This window comes from Drosophila biarmipes, chromosome 2L (assembly GCF_025231255.1).
Source record: "Drosophila biarmipes strain raj3 chromosome 2L, RU_DBia_V1.1, whole genome shotgun sequence".
Lineage (NCBI taxonomy): Eukaryota > Metazoa > Arthropoda > Insecta > Diptera > Drosophilidae > Drosophila > Drosophila biarmipes.
The window spans coordinates 2235158-2262269 of record NC_066612.1 but is presented as its reverse complement, the minus strand read 5'-3'; the positions used below and the strand labels follow the sequence as shown (position 1 = coordinate 2262269).

At 44.7% G+C, this 27112-nt stretch overlaps 2 protein-coding genes across 4 annotated transcripts in view; one reads left to right on the top strand and one right to left on the bottom strand.

The window, feature by feature from the left end:
* Positions 1 to 27112, top strand: part of LOC108029147 (neural cell adhesion molecule 1) — a 70589-nt gene that overhangs the window by 29454 nt on the left and 14023 nt on the right. The window contains exons 3-11 of the mRNA XM_017101276.3: positions 2523 to 2649; positions 5214 to 5331; positions 7105 to 7198; positions 7324 to 7437; positions 7791 to 7994; positions 9207 to 9352; positions 11742 to 11886; positions 23983 to 24113; positions 25183 to 25342. Of these exons, the coding sequence (XP_016956765.1) occupies positions 2523 to 2649; positions 5214 to 5331; positions 7105 to 7198; positions 7324 to 7437; positions 7791 to 7994; positions 9207 to 9352; positions 11742 to 11886; positions 23983 to 24113; positions 25183 to 25342 (1239 nt within the window). The remainder of the gene's footprint in view (positions 1 to 2522; positions 2650 to 5213; positions 5332 to 7104; positions 7199 to 7323; positions 7438 to 7790; positions 7995 to 9206; positions 9353 to 11741; positions 11887 to 23982; positions 24114 to 25182; positions 25343 to 27112) is intronic.
* Positions 14023 to 22200, bottom strand: LOC108029146 (protein strawberry notch homolog 1). Of its 3 annotated transcripts, none has more exons than XM_050885458.1 (4): positions 20231 to 22200; positions 16421 to 19948; positions 15183 to 16365; positions 14023 to 14945 (listed from the first exon to the last, which is right to left on the bottom strand). In XM_050885458.1, the coding sequence occupies exons 1-4, from the start codon at positions 22101 to 22103 to the stop codon at positions 14399 to 14401; spliced, it is 7131 nt and encodes a 2376-aa protein (XP_050741415.1). In that variant the 5' UTR covers positions 22104 to 22200; the 3' UTR covers positions 14023 to 14398. The 3 variants fall into 3 exon arrangements, with proteins under 3 accessions (XP_050741415.1, XP_050741416.1, XP_016956764.3); XM_050885459.1 differs by having other exon boundaries at positions 20372 to 22200; XM_017101275.3 differs by having other exon boundaries at positions 16421 to 22200.

Below are 27112 nucleotides of genomic sequence, written 5' to 3'. Positions count from 1 at the left end.
CTTTGAGAGTTTGCTTTCAGCTCTTCGCATGGTTGCAAACTTTCCCAAAACGGCTGCGATAATCGCCTTCTTTGATCTCGATAGGCAAAATCACTTAAGCCGTCAGTGCTCATTGGTCGTTATGGGGTTAATTCATGCAAAAAGGTTATGCAGCTCCAGCACTTCACATCGCCATCTATGTTCGTTGTTATTTCATTTGGCTTTCTTTCCATTTTTGTCAGCAGCCAAGTCAAGGCGGGCCAAAGGCAAATGCGAAAGCAAACGCAGCCCGGTCAAAGGCGGGGTGGGGAGGTCACAGATGTGGAGAAGAGGTCGGAGGTCAGGCGAGGAGGAATGGCATCCCGAGATGCGAGAGCGAGTGCGAGAGCCCAAGTAAGCCAATCAAGGCATTCAAAGAGAGCATATTTAAATAGCTTTTAACATGCACGAGCTGTCGGGCTGGCTGCCTTAGTTAAGTGAAGGCCAAAACCAAAGGCGACACAAAAATGCAGCCAAAAGGGGCGACAGCCGAGCAGAGTAGACAATTTTCAAAATTGCCAGGGAAGGGTTGGGTCTCCGGTTTTCAGTTTCCAGTCGTTTAGCAATGCAGCCAACGTTATGCATCTCGCCTTGCCATTCCTTTGATGCACCATCAGCATCGCCCAGAAACTGCATTGGAATCCAAGGAGCTGGGATTGCCAGACTAATGGATGTCACGAAAGGTGATGGATTTCCCCTCAAATGGCAGATTTTATTGGAAGTAAATGGTTTAACTTCGAATGTGTGTTGCTTATTTCAGGGAAATTCGTGGGATTACTGTGGGAAATATTTGGCAGCTACTACTTGTATTCTTAAGTTTCTTATTTGGATTTTGTTTCTTAAATTCTAAGAGATGAGATTTTTTTGTATAAGGCATCACAGAAATCATAGACCTATTATTGAAGTAATTTTTAATTTAAATTTAAATATAAATTTTTTGGTTCGTAAAATGTTAAGAGGCGTTATATTTAATCCAAAACTGAAATAACATTATTTTTAAATAGTGCTAAAATATTAAGTGGTCTTAAAAATGTAATGGGGCTATGCAGTCTAATAGGAAATTGATGAAACTTTAAATATTAATACAATAAAAAATATAAAACTTTTGCGAGTGCTTCTGAATGGCCAAAACAATTTCCAGCTTATTTTAAATATTAAATTCTGCAAGGCTGGCTACGTTTTTTTGCACAAAAATCTGCCAGAAATATGGCAAAGAATCGCCAGCAATTTGCCAGAGGCGTTGGCATTCTTCATCCCACAGACGGGCCGCATGTTTTTCGATTTTCGAGTGCTTTTTGTTCGAATCGCTGCTGTTGCGAGGCTGTGAGGCAGCCTTTGTCCACAAAGGCGGCAGTGCTAAGCAAACAGGGAAGGCATAAAGCACACTCTCACACACTGACATGCGAACACCCCCACCCCTACACATACCCATACATTTGGAGGGCATTTAAGCGCATATTTATTGTACAACGTTGCGTATGCGCAATAAATTTTCACAAAATTTCGACGCATTGTGGCAATAAAATGACATTTTTTCATATTTACACATAAAGTCAACGGGAAACCGAAAGAGAAACGCGAAGGGGTAGGCTTAGGGGGCTGGAGAGGGCGTTTTGAAGGATGTTACAGCGATTTTTTATGGCCCCTTTTGCTTTTGATATGATGCGAAATATTTTCAGCGCAGACATTTTTATTTATATTTATACACACTTTTATCTATACACATTTGATATGAGATGACGCGGGACAGCGGCAGTAGCAGCAAGAGATGTGGCAAAAGCCGCAGCACATGTGACAGCTATTGTTGTTGCGCGGCTTGATTCAATGCCAAAAGGTTGTTGCAGCTAAAAACGACGCATAGAGCCATAAAATAGGGGACTTTAAGGGAGAGACAATTAAATTTCAGCTGACTAGGCGGGATAAATAAGTGCAGAGATGCGTCAAGCAGTTCCTAAAACGTAATGTATGTAACAGAGAAATGATATTAAAATATAGAAAAGGATATATTGCAAAACCGAATTAATTACCATAATAGGAGCTGTATTTGCTTTAATGCCATGCATGTTGTTTTTCGCCCGGCATAAACTTTAACATTGCCTGTTAAGCTTTGCAAGTTTTGATCCTATAAAAGGGTCTAAAAGCCTGTCGAGCCCAAAGAGAGAAAAAAACCCCTGGTGCACGCATTTGCACATGCATAATAAATAAACACGGCGCCCGCAGGCAGTTGCTAAGCCAATGGGTGCGCAATGTTCGGGGGGAGCGGGGGCCGTAAAGTAAAGGACGGCTCAAATTTACGCATTTGTAATTACGTAGGAATTAAGCCACCATCAACATTTAATTGCTAAAAGCTTTGCTCGCCAGCCGGGCTGCCGGGCTGCCGGCCAGCCACGCATGCACAGAAATGGAACATTTAATTAACAAATTTTACGCATTTATTTTCTATTTTCATGATGCTGACCAAACCGTGACAACATAATTTGCCCGGAACCCGATTCGAACCGCAGTGAAAACGAAGGACATCGAGGCCGTCGAGGGGAAATCAGTGTCGCTGCCCTGCCCCATCACGGAGCCACTGGATAATGTGTATATGGTGCTCTGGTTCCGCGATAATGCCGGCATTCCGCTCTATAGGTGAGTCCCCCCGGGGTATCCCTGGGCTCACTGGTCTCCCCGTTCTCAATTGGTCCATTGTCTCGGCCCGGGCGCCCATATAATTAAATGCAAACGGCAGTCTCGAGAGTTGCTACCTTTTTTAAATTGTTTGGGGCGCCAACGCACATAAGTATGCTATGATTTCCCGTGTCCTCGTGTGTTTGCCTTGCGTGTGTGCGTTGGCAGGATGTGTGATTTAGCTTAGCCACCCCACCTGTTTTTTTTCTCCCTCCCGCCCTTTTTTTTTTGTTTGACTTTTGTTTTCCCTCTGTCTGCGCCCGGGTATTAACTTAATTATGTTTACCTAATTTGGAGTGATTAACCTGGGGCCATGACAAACCACAGGAATTATGTGGCCGGGGCAGGGCGAAAATATTCAAGTCGAGCGGCGACGGGCTGCGAAGATTAAATTACAGGCGAATGGCCAAGTAAACGCAGGTCAGATCACACCGCTCGGGTCAGCCGAAGCCGGGTCCCCTATAAAATGGCCGTAATTGACGGCCCTCGGCTGGGAAAGCCTGCACTGTGTTAGCTTCTAATTGCATTCACGGCGTTTTCACGCCACGTTGCGCCCTTTGGTTGTCAACCAAAGATTTTTTCCTCTACATAATTGCTTTTGCCCTCGCCTAGGGTATCTCGGGGTGTGCGGAAAAGCTTGAGAATATTGCAGTTGGCAATAGTTAGGAAGGGATTTGAGCCAAAAGAACCACGCACAGCTAATGTTTTTAGAATTATATTATTTATATCAAAGTTTTCTAAGTCAAATAATTTTTAAAGTAATTCAAAATATTGAGTTTAACCAATATTTATTATTATAATATTATTTTTTAAATAAAAGAAAATCAACACAGGTTATATATTAAGCTCCTCTATTCGTTTTTTAAAGGTTCTAAAATATATAAAATATATTACGGCTGGTAGTGACATTTACTGTTCGACCTTAACATTTTTTGCAGTTTGAAAACCACAGGATTTAATAAAATCCCTGCAACATCCTTTACTCTTAGCCCACATAAATGGAGTTTGCTGGTTCTGCCGCTTGCAGTAAGGCCAACTCGATTTGCCTTCAGGGTATTTCCAAATTCAATCAGTCAGTGCACTTTATTTCCTGTGCCGCCATCCTGCGAGCCTCTTCCTCTTTAGTCCTGCCTCCTTGGGCCGGCGGTGCACTTTTATTACACTCAATTTGCATGCAGTCGCGTTCGCTGGCAGCCGAGTTCGTTGCGTATTATTTAGCCATAAACAGTTGCTGCATAGGCTCCGGATCCCCGAGAACCATTATTAAGTTGGAGCGAGTGCCTCCGCAATTTCGCTTTCTGCTGCTGCTGCTGCTGCCATTTAGGCGAAGTGCAACTGTTTTTTAGGTTTTAATTAAAACGGCGTCGCAAAGGAGCACAAAAAAACCAAAATAAGAGGAGTAAAATTTGGGTTATATACCAGCATTCCCCTCCACTTCAGTCGACTGGCTGCTGGCCGTGCGGCAATTAAGTTGTTGCATTTGCAACGAGTGCAAGTTCGACGGCTTCCCGCATAAATTATTGTGTGTTGCATACAAAAGGGCGCTTAACCCTCGGCTGCCGCGGCAACATTCGAAAGTGGCTGCAACAGCAACAATTTGTTGGAAAGTGAAAGAGCCGTGCCATTGAGGAGAGACAGCAGCGGAGTGGCTGAAAAGCACCTCCTCTGATTGAGAGACCTCAGTCTGGTTTCAAATTCAGGCATCCGTCAGAACGAAAAAATGTTAATTGACGGAGTGCGCTTTAATGAAATTAAATTCAGCGTAAACCATGTAAAGGTGCAAATATTTCTGGTATTTTAATTGTCTGCCATTAAAGTCATTGGCTTTAAGTGGATAAAATCACAATTAATACATCACTGCAAATGAGAGGGATTTTCAGCCTTCGGGCTCTGGTGTTGGCACTTATTTATCTGTTTATTTGTTTGCCTCACCAACTTTAAAAATACTTTAATTAAGAAAAGCAGCCAATCTAAACTTTGCATTTTTTATTTGCATTTTGCGTTATCTCTGCCCGGCTTTCATGCCCAAGTATATTGTCTTTTAAATACCCAAAGCTCTTGGAAAGTTCGAAACTCTCGGCAAGTATAAACTTAGGCCATTAAATGCAGTGCTGGCTTAAATGCGCAGAACAATTTGAGAAATAAAATGCCTAAAAGGCAAACAAAAAATAATTCGTATCTGCAGCGCATAAATTGCATTTGGCAAGGCTTCACACACACAAAAGCCCCCCTTCACGCCACCACTGAATTTTCCACCCCGCCTAATGAGCAAACCAAAATAAATTACGCTAATTTTCGTGCAAAAAGTTCAGAGGCGTACGGTGCGAAAGAGTGTGGGGGGTGGCTGAATTATATTGGCTATGGATTTCATTAATTTCCGAGCTGGACGAAATTTTGGGGCTTGATTTAATTCGCGAGGCAGCCGCCCACATTAAATATTAATGGGGCATGGGCGGGCGGTATATTTTTCAAGGCTTCATGTTATTTAATGTTTTTGTGTGTTCCCCATCTCTGTGTTTCCCCAGCTTCGATGTGCGCGATAAGGAGAGCCTCAACCAGCCCCGACATTGGTCAGCCCCGGAGGTTTTTGGCTCACGTGCCAAGTTCCACTTTGACTCGCAGCCAGCAACCTTGGAAATTAAGGTGAGATTTACCCCGTGGGGATCCCGGATCCATAGCATCCATTAATTTTGGCTGGGGGTGCGGCGAAGGATAATGAAATAAATGCGCGGATTTAACATTTCAAATTACCTGGAATTAAATAATGCATTCAATCGAAATGCACCTGAAAAGATGCATTCTCCGCAGTCTTTTTTGGGCCACTGGCCATGCCTATTTCTATCTGTATAAAAAACTTTTGCATGAATGCACATTTTAAATGAATACATACAAAATGTTGCAAAAAAGGCGGTATATAAAATAGCACAAACTATCCTATTTAAACAGGTGGGCCTAAAATAATTTAAATCGGTGGTGAAACTTTTATATTTAGCTTTTAAATTCCTTTTTTTCCCCCGACAAATGCAATTTGCGATACAAATCCAATGAAGCGATGAGTGTTATACATTTAATGAAAATGAAAATCCCAACTGCGTACCAGAAAAACATCAAAAAAAGCGGGAAAATTGGCTAAAAACAGAAAACCCAATAGCGGAAGCAGCAATGGCGAAAACATGGCTAAGAAGAGCCGAGGAAACTGAATGTGGAATGTGGAAAACAAATTTAGATATCAAAAGTTGTTAAATTGCCTGGCGCACGCGAAATGTTTATTAATGTCTTGCATGTTTACAGATAACTTGATTTAGCGTTTCTGTCATGCAATACATAGATACATACCATCGTACTTCGCAGCTCGTACTTCGTACTTATGCAACGTGTTTGCTACTCCAGTTCTTCGCCTTGGGTTTCCCTGCCCTGGCATTTGACTTTTTAAAGGCCAACTTAGTTAAGGTCTTAAGTGAGTTAAGCAATAAACAGGGGGTTCTCGTTAACGAGCTGCATTCTGAAATGAATGTGAAATGCACACGAAGGGGCGGCAGTTGTACATCCGCCAGGTGAAAACGCTCTTGGAGTCTAGTAAAAATATTACTTATGAGTTATGTGCTGAAATTGCACTGGGTGGGGCTTTTGGGGGGTGCTGAGCTTATAAATTAATTTTAATTGCGTTTCAATTGCGAGCCAATTAACTTGACGCTGTTTATGAGTGGCAAGCGAATGCAGGAGTCGAGTATCTGGGAGTGGATGTCGCAAAAGGATACGCCCCATATCATGGATATCACTTCAAAGAGCAGGTTGTCAAAGAGCTTTAGTAGAGCAGGTCAAAGACCCTCGGAAGATCATGCCAAATGAACCAAAATTATTTTGATTGGGCGACAGACCTGAACTAAGTTTGTCATTAATATAGAATATTACTCATGATGAGTTAAATATTTTAAAACAGGGAAATCCCGTGTATTTTTTGAATTTGTACCTACCTTTTATCCACAAAAATGTTAGCAATAAATCAAAAGCATTTTAGAAGCGAATTAACATGATTGATTTGAGCCTTTGAGCAATGTTCAACCAGAAAATGTCATAATAATGTTACAAATCCTGCCTCGCCCAATTGAATTATTAAATAAGTGAATAAATTCGAGTGGAAGGAGCCAAGAGCCCAAAAGAACAATCCCGAAAAATCCTATTTATAGAAAACTACACAGATTCTGCACAATCACACAAGGACTCTTGAGGAGAAGTGACACAGAAGCAACGTTTTAAAACGCACTCGAGTGAAAACCACAAGAGCTCAAGTGTCATGCAATAATTGAAAATTATATGGTATTCTGGGCCAATGTGTGTGCATGCTAATTTCCCATTTACCTAGCCACCTGCATCACAGAGCTCAGAACCGCAAGTAATAACCTACCATTTTTGCAGGATGTCAAGCGCCATGATCAGGGTATTTACCGCTGTCGTGTGGATTTTCGCACCAGTCAAACGCAAAGTTTCCGCTTCAATTTGTCAGTAATAAGTGAGTATTGCCCCGCACGAGGACTGTGGGACATTTGAATCGCATTCACGAGTGTCATCGAAAAACGAATCTATCTCTCTGCCTGTGTGTGTTTGTTTTTGCCTACTTCCTGTGTTTGTCTTTAGTACTTCCGGAGCAGCCAATCATCATGGACCGCTGGGGTCGTCAGCTGAACGGCTCCCAATTGGGGCCCAAGCAGGAGGGCGACGATATCGTTATCACTTGTCGTGTGGTGGGCGGTAAGTTGAGCTGACTGACTACAAAGGACGAACTTAACCCCAATAGCCCTGCACTGCACACACTCACTCACACTGGCCATATCCGTATGCTCGGCTAGACAATTTCCTGTTAATTTCCTTAAAAGCTTTGACCGGCAAAAAAGCAAAAGCAAGGAAAACATCGCACAAGGAAAAGTGCTGCAAATGAAAATATCACAAAGTCTGCTTTGGGTTTCACTACTTTCGGCCCTGCCTCGGCTTGCCTTGTGGTATTTTTTCAAGCTTGACTTTTTAATTTGCACCATTTTTCGTTTTTACTACCATTTTACTAACTCCATTTTTTCGGTTTTTCGCTTTTTTTTGGATCCCTATAGGTCGGCCGCAACCGCAGGTCCGTTGGCTCGTAAATGGACTGCTTGTCGACAATCAAAACGAGCACAATTCCGGCGATGTTATCGAGAACCGTCTGTTGTGGCCATCGGTGCAGCGCAACGATTTGAATTCCGTATTCACATGTCAGGCACTGAATACGCAATTAGATAAGCCCAAGGAGAAAAGCTTCATACTGGATATGCACTGTAAGTAGCGTTGATTGGAATGTGGAGCCTCCGTACCCATGGCCCTAATACATTTGTCGAAGGTCTGGTGGACTGAATTGAAACCACAGGCCAGTAAGATACTTAAGTCCTCAAGGAAAGAGGACAGAATGACTGAGGTGTGTTTTCAGAAAAATGAATCTCATCTATTACAGAAGGGGGAAAGAATAGGAAGCCCAAAAATAAAGGGAACTGGGATATCATGAGTCATGACTTTAAGATGTTATAATATTGATAGGTGACCAATAAAAATATAGAATTTATAAAAGGTGTTTTGATTACGAAAACCTTCAAAAGACCTCCTCCTAATTATAGGTTTTGTAAAATCTAGGGATGATCCAAAAAAATATAAAAAACTGGAACTAAGCAAAAAGAGCCAACTAATTTCAAATACAAAATTATTTCTAGATATCTTAATTGCTTAAGCTTGATTTAAGAAATTTGGTAAATAGGATTTTAAAAATTTTAGCAAGCTTCATTTTTTTCTTACTTTAATTGAACTCTTGATATTTGAATATCTGGATTAAAGCAATATAACAAATGTCTAAGTTTATACAGGATCTTTTAAGAGTAGATTTTAAATATTCTTCTTTAAAGCTTTAAAAATATAAAATTTACTGTTGAAAAGCAAAATTAAATTTTTTTGTGAGGAAGACTTGTCAGAACTTCAAACAAGCAACCCTTTAGCCCGGCTTTCCGGCCAACGCACACTCGCCATAATGTTAAATGCAGCATTATAAGGGCCATTAAATAATTATATGCTAACTGGGGAGAACAGCATTGTCGATGGGGGGCGTCAACTCTCGAATGTCAGGCCCTCGAGTTTCCGTGCTCCTAGAGAGCCGTGGCCTCGTTCCACTCCACAGTCCATCCTCCGTGAACAGTACAATGGGCCAGGAGCTCAAGGAGCCCGGTATCAACGAGCAGTAGACACGGCATCGGAAGGCCGGACAAAGTCATAATCCTGCCAGGAAGTGCAGCACTTGAGAGCTGTCGAGTCGTAATAGACACAAATTGTTGTTGATACTGGCCAACAAACACATAAACACACAGGCCCCAGTAAACAGGCCTGAATGGGGGGTCCGAAATGATTGCCGTACAAAACGAACTGCAATTATGAGACCATGAAATATTATGGTAAACAGTTTTAATTACAATTGCATTGAATTGAATGTTCTGCCTGTCCAATTACAGTGAAGCCGCTGGTGGTGAAAATCCTGGAGCCGCCCAGCTCGATGATTGCCGATCGCCGCTACGAAGTGTCCTGCGAGTCCTCCGGCTCTCGGCCGAATGCCATCATCACCTGGTACAAGGGAAAACGGCAATTACGACGCACAAAGGTGGGTATATATATGGTACATAGGGTACGGCACGGGGCTTCCATGGAGTGGAGTGACCGCAATTGACGCAGCTAGTTGGCTTGGCTGGCTCCATGCTGCTGCTCCTGTTGACTGACTCACGTTCAGCTCGATAACTTATTGTGTTTGCACAGTCATGCCAAACAAACGGAGCTCGTAACTCCTGACCCACCCACCTTCCCCATCCCTGGCACCTACGTAGATATAGTGTAGTACAGAGACAGACAGCACCAGAACCAGAACGAGTGAGTACGAGGAATCCACCCACTTGTTGTCCCTGGGCGTGGTTCACACTCGCAGCTGGGTCCTAGTCCAGTGCCCCCGGCCAATCCCACAACTCGGTTAGAATAAACACAGATAATGTGATATAAACTCCACAATACACAAACGATTCCAGTCCGCTTTGCATTTCGCTTTGGCCCACCCACATTTCCTTTTTTTCACCCGTTCAAAGGCAGTCTGCAAAGTCTGCAAAAAGCCTGATTTAGTTATCACCCTACCTATAAGATCTAATACTTGTATATTTAGGAATTCTTTTAAGACCAGGTTTGCAGTTTTCATAGGTCATTTAGTATAAGATATCCTTATTAAACTCATTTCTTTAACTTGAATTGCTTCTTTAACTTTTAATATTAATTTCTCTACTTTTAGGAACTACTTCTATTATTTCATTTTATTTATTACACTAATCTTTTGAGTTTATACATTTAATTTTAAAAATATTCAATAATTGTTTTAATAAATATTAAATAGGGCAATAAATATAAGGAGTCTCACCATTATTGGTTTTATTGCAGTAAGGGTATCCCGAAATAAAGGTGCTATAACCTAGTTATTCTGTTTGTTGTTTTCCTTTTTCACTTTTTTCTCCTCAACTTTGGACAAATTTATGGGAGTTTTGGCGCAATTTTGTTGCAATTCATTTTTGTGTGTCGGGACCTCCAGTGGAGTCCTGGTTAGCTGTATCCCTATATCCCGACCCGGCCTCTTTGGTCCGCTGGCCCGTTGTTTATGTCCATGTCTATCCGCTTATATGCATACACGCTGATTGCTTTGCCGTTTTGGCCAGCTCCTGGGTCTCGGCACCGACCAATGTTTTTTAAAGACCGGAAATGTTTTTCAGTAGTTTTCATGTAGCATAAAGTTGCCGTAATGCGGCATAGGTCCTCTCCTGCCGCCCCGGTCCTTGTATGATGTCCTCGGTCTTGCCATCCCACATGTTTTACATGCCTTTTCGTACCCTACTTTGGGGTTTCTAATATATGTCTGTGTCTGCCTCCCCTTTTGGCCACGTTGTGGGTGGGCGTGGGCTCAGGCGGAGTGCTTTAGCCAGGGAAGGCAACGGCATTAATCAAAGCTCCGCAGACGGTCTAATTGAGAAGTTTAGCCTGCGAATTGAAATAGCCTAGGCCTAGAGCGTTGAGTAAAGAAAATCCTCTGCGGTGACTGTTCAAAATAAAATCCTGTATACGGCTTCCATTTATTTATAATTTATTCCTACGCCGCTTGAAAGCTTTTAACTATAAAATAAAACCCTGCTTGATATCAATTTAATATAAATTTAGGTGTCTAAAAGTATGCAACAATATATTTTATATAAGAGCCAAACATTATTCAGTGCATACTTTTACGCACCTAATTTAATATTTACCCGTAATTCCAACACTCTAGTGCTTTACCCTATTGTTATTTTTTAAATTTATTTTTTCTATATATTATTAATTTATAATTTTATCTATCGTCCGAGTGGTCGCTCCTTAACCCCTTATTTCCAGCCATCCGCAATGACCCACTACCGTTTCGACTAAAATCCAATCGATCATATTTCGCCCCTAAAGACAAGGATTTATACTCCCGCTAACTGCCACCACTTTAACACCCCCATCCCCTGATAAGCCCGGCGCCAAATCACATTTCTCTGAAAGGCCCTGCCTTGGAGCGCTCTGAGCAATGTGTAAACTGCTAACAAAGCGAGACACATGGCGAGGAATCGGGGTAAAACACTTTATGGCCATACCAACTATATGGCTCGACTAATTGTGTGACGCCTTTTGTTGGTGTCCCTGTCTGCCATTAAATTTATAATACCCCGAGAACACACACACAGCAACCCACACGTGGCACACATAAAGCCCGAGCAAACATACCAATAAATTTTAAATTGCAAACATAAAATATTTCGACAAATTTGCAACCAAAAAAAGCGAAGAAAACACAAAGAAAGGAAACTTTGCCTCGAGGCAAGGTCTCGACGAGAGTCGCAGGAAAACCGGTGGGCGGCTCTCCGTTCGGTTGGGGAAAACTTAATTAATGCAGAAACATTTTCTTATATTTTCTGTGCACTTTTTCCTTGTCGTCTTATTTCTTGCAGGACGACATATCAAAGAACTCGACACGCTCCGAGCTGAGCTTTGTGCCGACCACAGACGACGATGGCAAATCGATAACATGCCGTGCGGAAAATCCAAATGTGAATGGCCTGTATTTGGAGACCATGTGGAAATTGAATGTCGTTTGTAAGTATTACAAATTGTGCTTAAGTCTAAAGTATGAGTGAAATGGAAATGGGGCTGGGCAAGACGGTCCTTCCCGCAGGAAGAGCCGGGAGGAGAGAAAGGGAAGGGCCCGGCGTTTGCCGACAGCTACCAAAAGGTAGACAGTCCGGGCCCCGAACAAGACCAGGCTGAAATTTATTACGGCGGCGATGTCGCCATCGCCATCGCTGCCGTTGAAAGCCTTTAAAATGCAAATAAATCAAAGACAAATGACAAATTGTGAATAATTTGCCAAGGGGCCAAAACACTGTGTGGCGCTGCGAAAGCGGAGGGCTCCCAGGCACAAATGAAATATGTGGGCTAACAAAATGTATGGCAGTCGCTTAAATTAAATGAAGGACTTTAGCTGCGGCCCCGTTTCAATAAAAATAAATAAAAAATAACTTTCACAAAGTAGCCCCAAAGTGGGGATTCGAAATGGTTTTTCACCTGCAAGTTTCGTGAAAAATCTCACAATAATTGTAAATCCCGCTTTAAGCCAGCCCAATTCGTATGGCATAACCATCAGGAAGGAACTGCGGACATCGTAAAGTTGAAAACAAAAGTGTTGGACGGGGAAATTCTACTCATTCGATTGCGTTACGTATACGCCATGTTGGCCGGGGCCAAAATTTTCCATCCCCTCGCCCTCGCATTTTCCCTTCCCGTTTCCAAGGGCATCACGTAATAGCATTTCTTTGCTTTTCATTTCTTAAAATATGAATATTTTCGTTACTTCAATCTGGGAAAATATTTTGGCTACGCCCAACAAAACTCGCGCTCAGATGTGTGTATATAGGCGTAACATGATTATATTTTTTATGCCCCACACATACTTCCCGGGCTCATATTTTATGTTTTAGAATATTATTTTTTATTTGTTTGTTTTTGCTCACGTTAGAGCAATTGACGGTGCTTCGCTCGGTGTTGTTTTTGTTGCCACGTTGGCGCAAATAAACTTTATGATCGGCACGTAGCCACACACACATGAGTGTGCACCCAATGTTTGTTTTTTCGGGAAAATTCTTATGTTGTGGTGGGCACAAGGTGTTTTTCCCTGGAAAAATCTCACTAATAGTCTTTTTAATTTTACACAAATTCTAGCTTCAAAGAGCTCACGAAATAATGGCAAAAACCAAGGATGAAGAAAATGTACAAAAAAAAATGAATGACTTGCTGATTTCTTTTTGATTAATAAAGAAAGGAAAAATTTGTTTGTTTTATTTAAGTACAATATAACAGGGAAATTTTCGAATTTAAATTTGAAGGAATGCTACTCATAACTTCTTTTAAGTCATCCTCATCCCCACTTCATGTGAGCAGATAAATTCCGGTTTGCTCTAATTTAGGTACAGACCGAGTTTATATGCTCCGGCATCTTTATGTCTTTGTTTTTGTTGCGAGTGCTGTTGGAATACAATATCTGCATCACGCGTGAGTTATTATGCCAACTGCGTTTGGCTCCTTAGGCACGACATTTGTGAAGGCCATTTGGTCATGCTTTATGCCACGGGTCGCCCATCTCAGACCCGAAATCCCTATCCCCCCTTCGAAACTGCCATTGTATAATTTTGTTTATATCTCGCATGTGTGCCACAGTGTAAGCGACCGACTCGTTTTAAAATTTATAATGTAACCGAGAGGGGCAGCCTTAATTGGTCTCCTAGCAATGGAAACAAGACAAAACATGGAATGCAATCACAGACGCTGTTCAGATTCCCCCAAGGGGGCGGAGCTGGAAAAGAAATGGCACTGAGAGAATTGCACTAAGTTATTACACAGAAAGCCCCATAGAAAGCACAGTCAATTTTTCAGTATTTTTATTAAGAAAGAAAGGTAAAACTTTGAAAAGCGCTAGGCAAAACCGCATTACAATTACAAAAAATACCCTCTCAAAAAAAAATTATTAATTATTTAGCCCCAATTTTATTGATGTTGAATAACAAATTTATTTACTATAAAGATATAAAATTGTTTTTTAAAAATATATTCAATAATATTAAAAGTGCTACAAGGTCTTGCTAACGTTACTTCCAAGCTTACCCATTTTATCACTTATTAGATTTATGCCCAAGTCACGGCTAGCTCCCTCACCTATTCAAAAGGAATACAAATTAGTTTAGTTAGTGTGCATTTATTTTTCTCAGTGTTTGTGTGGCAGACCCCGCAGCACTGCAGACAATACATATGAATCACATACGCACGCAGACGAGCTGTAAGTGTCTTGCCGCATGTGCTTTTGTGGCCATTGTTTATGGCCGGGAACCTCGGCGGGCTGCTCCTCCTGGATGGTGGGGCATATCCTCCTCGGTGCTGGCGCTGGTGGAGCGTGCCTGGCATTTGGAAAAAGCGAAAGCTTACGCCACACATGTATTGCTTTGAGCGCCACAATTCGAGTTGATATTTTTAAAGTGGCAATAGAAGCGCGCTCTGCTGCTGCTGCTACTGCGGCGATTGTGCGTTGAACCGTAAATATTACAGGGGCGGTGTCATTTTAATGGTCCTCCACCTCCATGATGGAGTCCGAGGACAAATCGGCCACCAGGGCGTCGTAGACGGCATGCGGCACCACCGTGCCCACAATCTTGGTGTTCACATCGGTCTTCACGCGTATGATCTGGATCTTCTGGTTGCTCTTCTCGATGATCAGCTCGATCCGGTCCCAAATGGGCAGCATCAGGCCGGAAAGCACGTGATAGGTGCGCACCCGCAGTCCCACCTCGCAGCTCGTCGGATACGGGCAGATCCGACTCCAGTAGACATGGGAGCACTTGTTCAAGCAAAAGTCGTACTGCTGCAGCCAGAACTCCTGGGCTTTCTCCGGTTCCACCTTGACATAGCGCGATGAAATCGAGCTGAGCGTCTCCAAACGCACTTGGGGACCAGTGTTGGGTCGATAGATTTGTAGATTTATCTTTCCGGACGTTGCATCCGAGGAATTCGACTGAGCCTGCAGGCACAAAATGGAGGAGTTCTTGTTGTGCCGCAATTGCTGGAGAACGTAGAAGCCATCGTGCTCGTGCTGGCCCTCCTTTCGGTATCTAAAGGGTTAAATAGCTTAGTAAGATATACTTTCGAGATTTGCAAACGTTCTTAAAATAAAGATACAAATTTCCTCGGATTTTATAGTGAGAAAGGAGATGGGGATGCAAGACTTCTTATATGACTTATTCGAGAAGAATTGCTCTTGACGAAATTATGCTTGAGATATATAGATAAAGATTAAGTAAAGGTGACAAGGAAATTGTATTCTTCTGAGATTATAAAATCATACTCACTTGGCGAGGGCTGTTTCAAAGGACATGCCCCGTTCCACGGTCACAGTGTGCAGCTCAGTGGCCGCAGTTCCTGTGGCATGCTTCCTAATGAATTTCACCCGCTTGATAGATTTCACACTGGCCCCGTGGGCATCCAGGTCGAGGATGCCCAGATCGAAGCGTCCCGTGCGCTTCATTTGCATGATCAGCGAGTACATCTTGTCCAGGAAGAATTTGAACAGGGCATTTTGAATTTCAACACGGCAGCCGAGGATGCGGTTGAGGAACTTGGATATGTTGTTACTATCCTTCTCCACGCTGAACACCTTCAGTTTGTTCTCCTCGCGAACGTTGAGCATTCCCACGCCGGCCATGGACGCACTGCAATCGAAGAGGAAGTCCCCCTTGTAGGATTGGGGTACTTCAGATGGATCCAGGGGCTTCTCCCTGGTCAGCTGCTGCATCACACTCTCCAGGGCACTGCGCCCGATGCTGTTGTCGATGTTGAACTGCGAGAGATCCCGGGCATCGGTGGCCCGACGGTCTCCCTGGGTCAGGGCCCCCAGGCTCTCCAGCCTTTTGGCCACCGTGGAGGCGAAACGCCGCTCACCTGCCAGATCCGTGATCACGAATACGTATTCGGGAGAATTTACCTGATTGGAACGATGAGTGCGTCCGAACTGCTGGATGGCTCGATCCGCACTCCACGGCAGTTCCAGTGTGATGTGCAGCCGACGCCTCTGGTTGGAGACCCTCTTGTCGCTCTGCAGGGAAATGCCACTGGAGGCCGCCTCCGAGATGATGGCCACGTGCTTACTGCCCTCCATGAAGCGCTGCTTCTCCCGGTAGTTCACCAAGTCCATCGACGAGTCGTTCTCGCAACGAGGCTCATATTTGTAGCCATCGTACTCGGTTCGCACCACTCTGCCACGACGACCTGTCATTTCGGCCACCAGGTTGGTTCCCCCCAGTTCCGAGATTAGTTTGTCCAGAGTGTTGGGCGGCATCTTCTTGCCCAGCATCTCGATCTTCTCCAGCAGCAGTTCCCGTGAGCTGATGCAACGTTCCACATCCCGCTCGGTGATGTTGGCCTTCTGGGGCTTGGTATTGTCGAAGGTGTAGGTGGGTTCGCCATCGTTATCCTGGGCCCGCATATTATTGCAAAGGTGCTGCAGAATGCGCTCTTGCATGGTGATCTTCTCCACTGTTTAGGATTATTAGTTATTATCTGGAATATAAAACAGGACATATCTACTTACCCTTGTCCGCCTTGGGTGGGCGACCTCGGCGCTTTCGTCCCGATTTGGTACGCTCATCGTCTGCCCCCCAGCTGCTCTCGTACATCTCGATGTCACTCTCCCCCGCCTCGGCATCCATGTCGTCGTCGAACCAGTCGGGATTCATCTTGGCCTTCTTGGCTCTTGGTGGTCGGGATCGGGCTTCCGGCTCGAACTCTCCAGTGTTCAGAAGATGGTGAAAGGAGTCGCGCTTGGGCGCTGGGAAGTGTTTCTCCACAAACGACTGGATGATCATCTTGGAGGTGGACACAAAAGTATTAAGCTTGCCATGATGTCGCTCCAGATGCTCCAGGGTGCGTGATTCCCCAGTGGATTGGAGCCCGATGACCACCGCCTTGCCCATTCGCGTGGCCTGGCGCGTCATCTTGACCACATGGTTGACCTTGGAGGCGATGCACAGGTTCTTGAAGAAACGCTGGTGGGCGCACCAGAATTGGCAGGTGATTATCTTCTGGACCCGGTTTTCGATGCACATCAGGCGGCAGGCCCTCTGGAACTTCTTGTTGATCTCGGCCCAGAGCTCCGCCGCCAAGTTGTAGCTTTTGCGGAAGTCCTTGGCCATGGGCACCTCCTCGATGCGAAAGCTAACATCCTTGAAGCTCAGCTGACGAGCTATGTAGGTGCCCCTCAGCTTCATATCCATGGCCACGATTTCCATGGCTCCAATGCCCCGCTTCTCGACAGCATTGACAAACTCGTAGAACTCGGGGTAGGATGTCCCAGGACCCCAGAGACCCAATCTCACCATGTAGGCCATATTCCTGGGCTCGCTGGCTCCCGTGGCCGAGGCATAGACTACTCTGGCGTTGGGCAGCAGCTTCTGCAGCTCCAGCACAGTGGTTCCTGTCTTGGTGGACTTGCCCACGTTCATCAGACTGAGGTTCTTAGCCTTGTGGCACTCATCGAACACAATCACTCCATCGAACTTCTTGCCCAGCCAGTTGACCAACTGGCGTAGTCGAGTCTTGTACTTGGAGTTGGCAGTCAGGGATTCGCCAATCAGAGCTGTGTAAGTGCAGAATATCACACCCCTGCGGAAGTTCTCGTTTTCCTCCGAGTCAATGCGACTGTACTTGAACTTGCTGATGGGCACCACGCGTACCTTCTCGTGGGCTCCAATGTCTGAGAGATCCCTCTCCGCATCGAACTTTAGGTCATTGGACACGGAAATCCAAAGGGCACGACGCCTGCCCTTCAGGTAGTTGTCATAGATGATGCCCGCAATGGTGCGACCCTTGCCCACACCGGCTCCATCGCCCAAGAGGAAGCCCGCCCGCTCGCCGCTGGGCAGGATCTGCTCGTGGGCCTGGCAGGCATAGACCACCGCCTCCAGTTGCAGGGCACTCAGGCACTCGGTGGTCTTCGCGGGCAGTCCCAGTTGGTAAGTAATATCAGGCAGTTCCACCGAAGACAAGGTAGCCGTTTCCACCACGGGATCAGGATGGGCACGGCCCACCTTCAGCTTGCTGGGCCAGTAGGCAGCAAAGGTATCCGCCACTCCGATCTCCTCGTAGTCCACCTCCTCGTCTTCCACCGCCTGTTCGGCTGGGAACACTGCTGGAGCATCCCTAATCATCAGTGGTTCCTTGAGCATAGCTCCCGGGCAGCCATTGCTCGTCATGGGCAAGTATGGCTGACCACTCTGCAGTATCTGGTGGAGTTCCAGGGCCGTAAAGCTCTTTGCCATTCCCTTCGACTGATCCGAGCCCATCGGAGGCGGGTCCATCTGCACATTTGTGATGAGTCCATCGGGTCCGGTCGTATACTTGACCGAGATATCCTGACCCTGGGCACCCTTCAGTCGCGTGACTATCGGAACCTGGGCCAGTGTGCGATGCGAGGTGGTGGCCACGGGATTAACCATTGGAAAGCCGGTGGGCCTTGCAGCCTGCATGGAATTATAGTAAGCCATCTGGTTAATGGGTGCTACAGGGCGTGGAGGATGGAATTGCTGACTCTGCATTGGATAAACTGTGTTCTGAGGAATCCTAACAGCAGCCTCAGTTTTTGGGGGCTCAGTCTCAGCCTCAATCTCCACCATGGGAAGAGCGTCCAGTTCTGCCTGAAGACGTGCATCCACTTCGTCTAAATTTGCTTTGGCGTCAACTGAAAGTTGTTCTTGATTATTCCCCTCTACTGAGGTTTCTTCTTGGAAGGACTGTGAATCGAGACCTTCGAAAATCAGGGCCAGATCAGCATCAATTCGTCTGTTCTTTTGTTCTTCGTCATTATATCCGTTACCTAATAAGTTATTTTCATATTGATTGAAGGTATTATTTATAGTATTGCCATCAAAGACAAATCTGGGAATCCGTTCTGGAAAGTTAGCAAAATTACTGTCTTTAAATGCAGGATTTATTTGGAGAGTAGCGTTATTAGGAATATTATGTTTCAATAAATTCAAAGGTTCATATATGGCATTTTGGGTAATTGGGGCTGTATTTGGATGAGGTTGTTCCTGTCTTATAACGCTAGTGCCAGGCTTACCCCCCATTACCGCCATATTCGCACCGGTGTTATTGCCCATAGAAAAGGGTTGCGATTTGATTTGAGAGTTGAAGGCCGAGTTATGGGGATACTCTTGATGATTATTCCAGACTGTATTGTCTCTATTCTGACATGACTTGTCCACCCTTATTAAGGTATTCTTCGAACTCTGATCCCTTTTATTTTCGTCCGTCGGAAAAATGCTCTCGGAATGTATACCCGATATTATCTCCTGTGCAACCTTCGTGAAGGTCATAGAGTAGCCCGGAGTATTCTGCTCCGCCGGATGATAATTTGGGACTGTGCCGACTGTACCTTGACTTGACTTTTTGATCATCCCTGAATGATTCTCCGGATCCTGATAGTTTCCGTCCATGCTATTCTTTGGGATCGCATTTTGCGTTTCAATGAAGGGCATATTCTTTTTCTCCGTCGGAAAACTGTTCTGAGGATTTATGCTCCAACTTGTTATCTCCTGTGCCACCCTTACGAAGGGTACACTTTTTTCATCTGACTGATCCTCCAATTTCTTTATTTCTTTATTGGGCTTGGCTCTCTTTGGTGAAATGATTTCATGGGTTTTTGCTCTTAGAAGCGATGTATTGGTTGAGCCAGTCGTTCCATGTTTCTGAGTGTTCTGATCCCAATCGTCCGAGGGCTCAAGGGTACCAGCGTTTGCGGAACGTCCTTTAAACAAGTTTTCTTTATTATCCGAGGTTCTTTTTGAACCTGAAAGCCTGGATGAGGTGGACCTTGTGAGTGCAGCTGGTGTGGCATAATTTTCCGAGAGTTCGGGGGTACCTGTATGTCCCCTAGTCAAATTTTCCTTACTATAATCCAAGTTTTTTGATGAGCCGCAACGTCTAGAACCGGAACGTATTGCTAGGGTGGACTGTGCAGGTGAAGCTCGCTGCGCAAAATTTTCTGAGGGCCCCGGGGTACCGGTACGTCCCCTAGTCGAATTTTCCTTACAATAATCCAAGTTTTTTGATGAGCCGCAATCTCTAGAACCGGAGCGTATTGATAGGGTGGACTGTGCAGGTGAAGCTCGCTGTGCAAAATTTTCTGAGGGCCCCGGGGTACCGGTACGTCCCCTAGTCGAATTTTCCATACAATAATCCAAGTTTTTTGATGAGCCGCAACGTCTAGAACCGGAAGGTATTGATAGGGTGGACTGTGCAGGTGAAGCTCGCTGCGCAAAATTTTCTGAGGGCTCTGGGGTACCGGTACGTCCCCTAGTCGAATTTTCATTACTATAATCCAAGTTTTTTGATGAGCCGCAACGTCTAGAACCGGAACGTATTGCTAGGGTGGACTGTGCAGGTGAAGCTCGCTGCGCAAAATTTTCTGAGGGCTCTGGGGTACCGGTACGTCCCCTAGTCGAATTTTCCTTACTATAATCCAAGTTTTTTGATGAGCCGCAACGTCTAGAACCGGAACGTATTGCTAGGGTGGACTGTGCAGGTGAAGCTCGCTGCGCAAAATTTTCTGAGGGCCCCGGGGTACCGGTACGTCCCCTAGTCGAATTTTCCTTACAATAATCCAAGTTTTTTGATGAGCCGCAACGTCTAAAACCGGAACGTATTGCTAGGGTGGACTGTGCAGGTGAAGCTCGCTGCGCAAAATTTTCTGAGGGCTCTGGGGTACCGGTACGTCCCCTAGTCGAATTTTCTTTAAAAAAATCCAAGTTTTTTGTTCTACCGCTACTTATTGAACCTGAACGCATCGAAGAAATGGACTTCGCAGGTGAAGACGGCTTGGCATAATTTTCCGAGGGCTCTGGGGTGCCGGTACGTCCCCTTAGCGAATTTTCTTTAGTACCCAAATTCCTTGCTGAGCCCCTACGTTTTGGACTTGAAATTCTTGATGAGGTGGACTTTGCAGGCAAAACTTTCTTGGCGTAATTTTCCGAGGGTTCTGGAGTACGCGTGCGTCCCCTAGTCGAATTTTCATTACCTAAGTTTCTTGCCGAACTGCAACGCTTTGAACCCAAACGTTTAGACTTGGTGGACATCTCAGGTGAAGCTGGCTTGGCAAAATTTTGCGAGGGCTCTGGGGTGCCGGTACGTCTATTTACTTTGTTATTTAAGCTGCTTGCCGAACCGCCACGTATAGAACCCGAACGTATCGATGAAATCGACTTGGCATAATTTTCCGTGGGTTCCGGGGTACCGGTACGCCCCTTAACTGATTTTTTTTTGCTAGCCACGTTTCTTACTGAACCGCAACGTCTTGAACGCCTCGATGAGGTAGACTTTGAAGGTGAAGCCGGGTACGATCCATCGATTTTATTGACTCCATCATGTGTAGGATCTTGCAAAGCTCTTGAATATTGCCAGGCATAGTTGCCTGAGAGATCTGGGGTAATAGTTTCCGTAATGCGGCACTTACCCGAATTGTTCTGATTTCTTACTGCACCGCTACGTATAGCCCCTGAACGTATCGATGATTTCGACTGGGCAGGTGAAGCTTGCGGCTTGGCATAATTTTCCGAGGGTTCTAGGGTACCCGCACGTCCTTTAACCGAATTTCCTTTGTTATACAAATTTCTTGCTGTGCCGCTACGTTTTGATCTTGAAAGCCTCGATGAGGTGGACTCTGCTGGCGAAACTGTCTTGGCGAAATTTTTCGAGGGTTCCGGGGTACCGGTACGTCCAGTTACTGAATTTCCTTTATTATTAACCAAGTTCCTTGCTGAACCACAACGTTTTAAGCCTGAGCGTCTCGTTGAGGTGGACATTGCAGGTGAATCTGGCCTGACAAAATCTTCTAAGGGTTCTCCCTTAGTCGAATTTTGATTAATATATTTCGAGTTTCTTGCTAAGCTGCCAAGTCTTGAGCTTGAGCGCCTCGATGAGGTGGACATTGCAGATGAAGCTGGCCTGGCATAACTATCCGAGGGTTTTTGGGTACAGGAACGGCCCGAAACCGAGTTTTCCTTAACAGAGCTTCTTGTTGAACCGCAACGTCTGGACCTTGCATAGGATTCCGGGGTACCGGTAGCCGTGGCAATCGCCTGTTTTCCACCTGGCATTTGCCGACGTCCTAGTTCCGCTGTGGACGATGTGGTCCTGCAACCTCCGCCTTTTATTTCGCCAGGCAGCTGTATCACATCATAATCATCATGTGTCTTTGCGCACTTCTTTTTAGGAGGCATCTCACAATATTTACATTTGGACTCACTGATTTTATTATTTTAAAATTTGTTTTAGTTTTGTAAGAATTTGTTCCTTTTTTTCACCGATGTGCACTGTTGGAAGTAATCACACTGAATGAGGGAAGTTTTCATTTTTCGTAGTGTCAGCTTTGCAAATGCTCATAGCCTATTATGTTTACTGCTTTTAAAGGAGGTGAAATCAAGGCCTGCTTGCCTAAAACACATTTTCAATAAAATGCCTAGGGTTGACATATTTAATAACATATTTATTCCAAATTTATAAAACTAATGTCGGTATTGGATAGTTTTCAAATATAAAATTTGCGACTTTACCTGAAATGTAGGTGACATTTGAAATTTGTAGTAATATTTAATTTTTTTACGTGTAAAACATATTCAAATGTAGCCAATTTTTGGTGCAAAATAAAATTTTAACGTGAATATTGCGACTTTAAATTATGGTTACTGCTTTTGACTACGACCTATAGGCAGCGAAAAAGTTTCCTGAGTTTCCTGGCCAAAACATCTTTAATATTTGTAGACTTGGCAAATCCCGCTAGGCAGTTGCCGTAATACAACAGCCTTCGCCGGCACATAAATTCTGCGCAACCGTTGACTTCCGTTCCGCCATCGATCGATGGTCGTTTTGGGCCAAGAAATGGGTTGGTGGGCGGAAGGGGCTAAGGGGTTAGAGGGCGACGGTATCCTTGCTGGAACGGTAAATGATAATCACAAAAATGGCCTGCAACATGTGTGCGGAAATGCGCGACGCGACTTTTCCAGCGAAAGAGTTTTCACAGCCCTTTGGGCACTTTGCCTGATTGGCAGACGCCGGCCGAGAAAGTGGGAAATCTGGGGAAAACGGGAGACTACACAAGTGGGCGGCGAGGAAAGTGCCACCCAAGCACCGGGGCAAAAGTTTTCCAGGCCATTCTAAAGTTTCCAGCAGGGCGGAAGGGAACTTTTCGGCTTTGGCTTGGTGTTTGGTTTTGGGTTTGGTATTGGGCTCGAGCTGGAGTTCCGTTCTGGCCAACTCTTGACTGTCGGCGTTTGGTTTTTGGCCGCCAATAACTCAACAATATTAAGGTTGGCACGTGCACGTCCCCCAGTTTCCACCCGGCTTTCCCTGTTTTTGTCCTTGTCCCGATACGGCTCCTATTTCTGGTCCTGGTGCTGGTCCTGGTCCTGCTCCTTTCCTGCTCCTAGTCCTGGGGTCCTTGGCGCTTTCGGTCCTCTGTTTGTCGCAAAGTTTGTGGCTCGTTAAGCAAATTCAAACGACTTAAGCGGCAACACATGTTGGCAAACAGCGGTCGATGGGCGGGATGTCGTTGCCTTGTCCTCATAACTCCCGGCTGATGCTTCACTTTGTCCCACTTATTGCTCTAAATCGCTCATATTTGCAAAAACTATTAAATAAGCTTGATCACGACAGTGCGCGGGATTTGGTGGCGATGACAAGTCGGTTGCAAAGCGGAGAAATACAGCATGTTTGGGGGATGGGTACCCAAAGGATTTCGGACTTGGTTAAGAAATACAATCCATTTAGTTTTTTAAGTGCTAAATAAATGGCTATGATTATTAGTAACCAATGAACAAAAGAAAACATCAATAAGAGGTGTTTTCTGGGAAACTACAAATGGGGAAAAAAATTGAAGTAGGCCTTGAAAAATAATTCAATCTTAAGCAAACCAATTACAAAAACTTATTAATTACATATTTAAGCAATAGAAAAATAAGGTTAATAATAGCGTACACTATTTTTTTTAGAAATATGTTTTTTTCTTTCAGGGCTAGGTATATATTACCTTTTTATTACCCCTTGCTTTCTGCTCACCCCATTGAATGCCTAATTAACTTGGTCTTCCGCTCCTCTTTGCAGATCCTCCCCTGGTGACGTTACGCCTGGGCTCTACTTTGACACCGGATGATATCAAGGAAGGCGACGATGTTTACTTCGAGTGTCACGTACAATCGAATCCTCAATGGCGGAAACTGTTGTGGTTGCATAATGTAGGTCGCAGCTCGATTTCCAGTTCGTCCAGGAGTGGGCCAGGCGGGCAGATGCGGCAGATCCGGCCCAAACCACCGAATGGCATACCATGCCATCCCGTCCCCGAAAGGCATCTGCTTGGCTGGCTCCCTGGCCCCCCGGCTCCTGGCAATGGGTCCTGGTTAAGTGTCAATAACATGGCAGGTTGCGTATGCGTTGAGGTGGCTGCTCCTCCGTTAGGCGCCGCCGCCGACGATGTCCTGATGCATGGATCTGCATTTGCTCATTTCGATTCTCGTGGCCTCTTTGCCAAGGAGTGGGGTCTGGGCGGTGCCATTTTGGGTAAAATAGTTTTGGGATTTGCGGCATTGATTTCGCCGTCGCTCAACTGCAATCCGCAGTCGCTTGGCAATCACTCAGGCCAAGTTCCCATCCCACAATCCACATCCCGTGCCCACATCCCGCCTCCACATCCTCAGCCCACTTCCCCTCCACTGGGATACCATGTTGGCACGAGTGTGTGGGGGAATTTTTGCCTTTCGGATGCGCTTAGCGGATTTTGGCAAATTGAAATTCGAACCCGAGTGGTTTTAGAACGGATTATAGTTGGGCAGCTGCATTAGTTCAGTTATACGTATAGATTTACAGATTTCGAAATTCAAAACAATAGACCCTGTGTAGTAGCTAACAGGGAAATTCTGTTTAGTGCATCGTAGATTGGCCACTTGGTAATTGTTTCAACAGCCCTTTCAAATTCAGTTGAAGGGTGTGCAATTACGCTAATGGGGAATTCGATATACACATGCGAGAATGTATTGTTGAAGCTTAAGAATAACTGGTACTTAATTTAGAGATAGCCGCCGGTTATTTATAAAAAAAATCCCTAGTTTGTAGGTAGTATATTTATCAGATTGATTTAAAGCTTAACCGTTGGTTACGGTTCGGCTAGGTATATTTCTAAAGTTCGTCTTATTCATACTTATTCTCAAGCCACAATGCCAGAAAACTGTTGACACTTTAACCAGAAATCATGCCCGCTTGTAACTACTTTTTGGTACAATATTACACATGCCCTATCATAATTTCCAGGGCATCCATCTGGAGCACAATACGTCCGCCCGGGTCATCCGTTCGAACCAGAGCCTGGTGCTCCAGAAGATTACGAAGCACTATGCCGGGAACTATGCGTGCAGTGCCATCAACGACGAGGGCGAGACGGTCAGCAATCAGCTGCCACTGCGGGTGAAATGTGAGTAGTAGTCCTTGCGGATCCTTCCCCCTCCCGGCGAATCCTTTAAACAGAGACTGTGATGCATCAGCGATTTTAAGCATAAATTTGCCAAGCGGCAAGCGGCACTTTGTTTGAATGCATCATCTATCTGGGAGTGCTGCATCGCATTCATGCCCCTTCGTTCCGTGCCACTCGGAGTGGAGCTCGTCTGTTCTCTGGTTTCTTATCATAAAGTCAGGCTGCAGCCGTCGCAGTTGTCATACCCCGACTAAGCCCCCTTTTCTCCCAACTTCCACGACTCATTTGATGTATTGCAATTTGCCTTTTTCTTCTCCGGGGCTGCTTTTATTTATATATTTTTCCTCCATTTTTCCCGCTTTTTTTCCTGTTTTTGTACTGTGTACTCCGTCCGTTTTCATTTTACAACTCAGAGCGGCAGTCTTGGCGCAGTTGCACGTCAAGGCTGGGTAAAAAATAAAAATATATATTTCTCATTCCGCTTTTTGCATAAATACAACATTTTTGCTTGGCTTCTTCGCTTGTCTGGAGCGCTGTGGCGAATTTCATATGCTTGCCACATGCGTTGGCTTTGGCCATATTTCATGGCAGCTGCAACTGCAGGCGGAATTATGCTTCAATTTAACAGCCCGCGAAAAGTTGCTGCCGCGCAACTTATGAAGCCGAATCCCGCAACCCCATCCCTTCTCGAACATCCATCCCCGAATTAAGGCAATTTGACAGAGACGCCGCTCTGATGAGGAGCAGTAGTTGGATGATGATGGTGATGAGGATGGTCGTAATGAGCCGGGGGTACTGGTACTGCTCCTGGTACTGGCTTAGTCTGGCTGGATTCCGCTGCTGAGCGATACACATGTAGCTATCTGGCTGTGTGGCTATACCAATGCTTTTTCTCCGCTTCTGAGCCATACAAATTGCAGCTCCAACTCAAGTACTGCGCACAGACACTCATGTTTTGACAGGCGCATTGCTGCGGGCCATAAATTAAATGGAGTGTGCCGCCATCCCAGGGCTGGATTTTCCAACTGCCACTGTCTCCTCTGCACTTTCGGCACTGCAAAATATAATTCATAAATCTTGGGTTCTGGCAGATTAAATTCTTTCTAAAGTGGGGGCATGTATGTATAAAATAAATAAGATATTGTTCTCAATTTCTCTAGGCTCAATAGAATATATTAAAAGTTTGTTTAAATTTTTTGGAATATTTATATTTACCTTAATTAAGCCCCATATCTAATCTAGAAATTGTATTAATTTTTACTGTGTTTTCCTTGAAAAATTTAGCTTTATTTGTTTTCATTTGTATCATATTGTTCGGTCTCTATGTAACATTCATGTAGAAGGATCTTACTTTTAATTTTCTCTAAAATTTTATTGGCTAAAATTATTAATTTTAAGTAATAAAAACTGAAAAAAAACCCTGCGAAAATATTTCCTATTATTTAGTAAAATTTTCCACAGTGCCTTATAAATTTAGGATTAAATTCCGTGCTGATTGAGCCACATGAGCGCAGTTCCCAAGTCAGTTGAATGCATAACTTGGCTGACGAGTCTCAGCCGAGACCTTACAGGCATACGGTTATAATTAATCATTACACGAGTTACATCATATTCGGTTCAAATAATTAAAAGGGACTTTGGGAAGTCATAGATAAAATAGAAATCTTAATGCGGCTTAATTTGGCTAAATAGCTATTGGCTTTTATGTCGAGAAAGAAAGTTCGCAGAAGGCACTACTTGTTGAGTCAAGGGAATATCCCACAAAGGCTT

Excerpts from the sequence above, each read along its gene's own strand:
- LOC108029146 (XM_017101275.3), bottom strand. The coding sequence starts at position 22,103 with ATGCCTCCTAAAAAGAAGTGCGCAAAGACACATGATGATTATGATGTG. Across the intron at positions 16,366-16,420 it reads CCCACCCAAGGCGGACAAGG|TGGAGAAGATCACCATGCAA; the intron begins GTAAGTAGATAT and ends AATCCTAAACAG. Across the intron at positions 14,946-15,182 it reads TTTGAAACAGCCCTCGCCAA|ATACCGAAAGGAGGGCCAGC; the intron begins GTGAGTATGATT and ends TTAACCCTTTAG.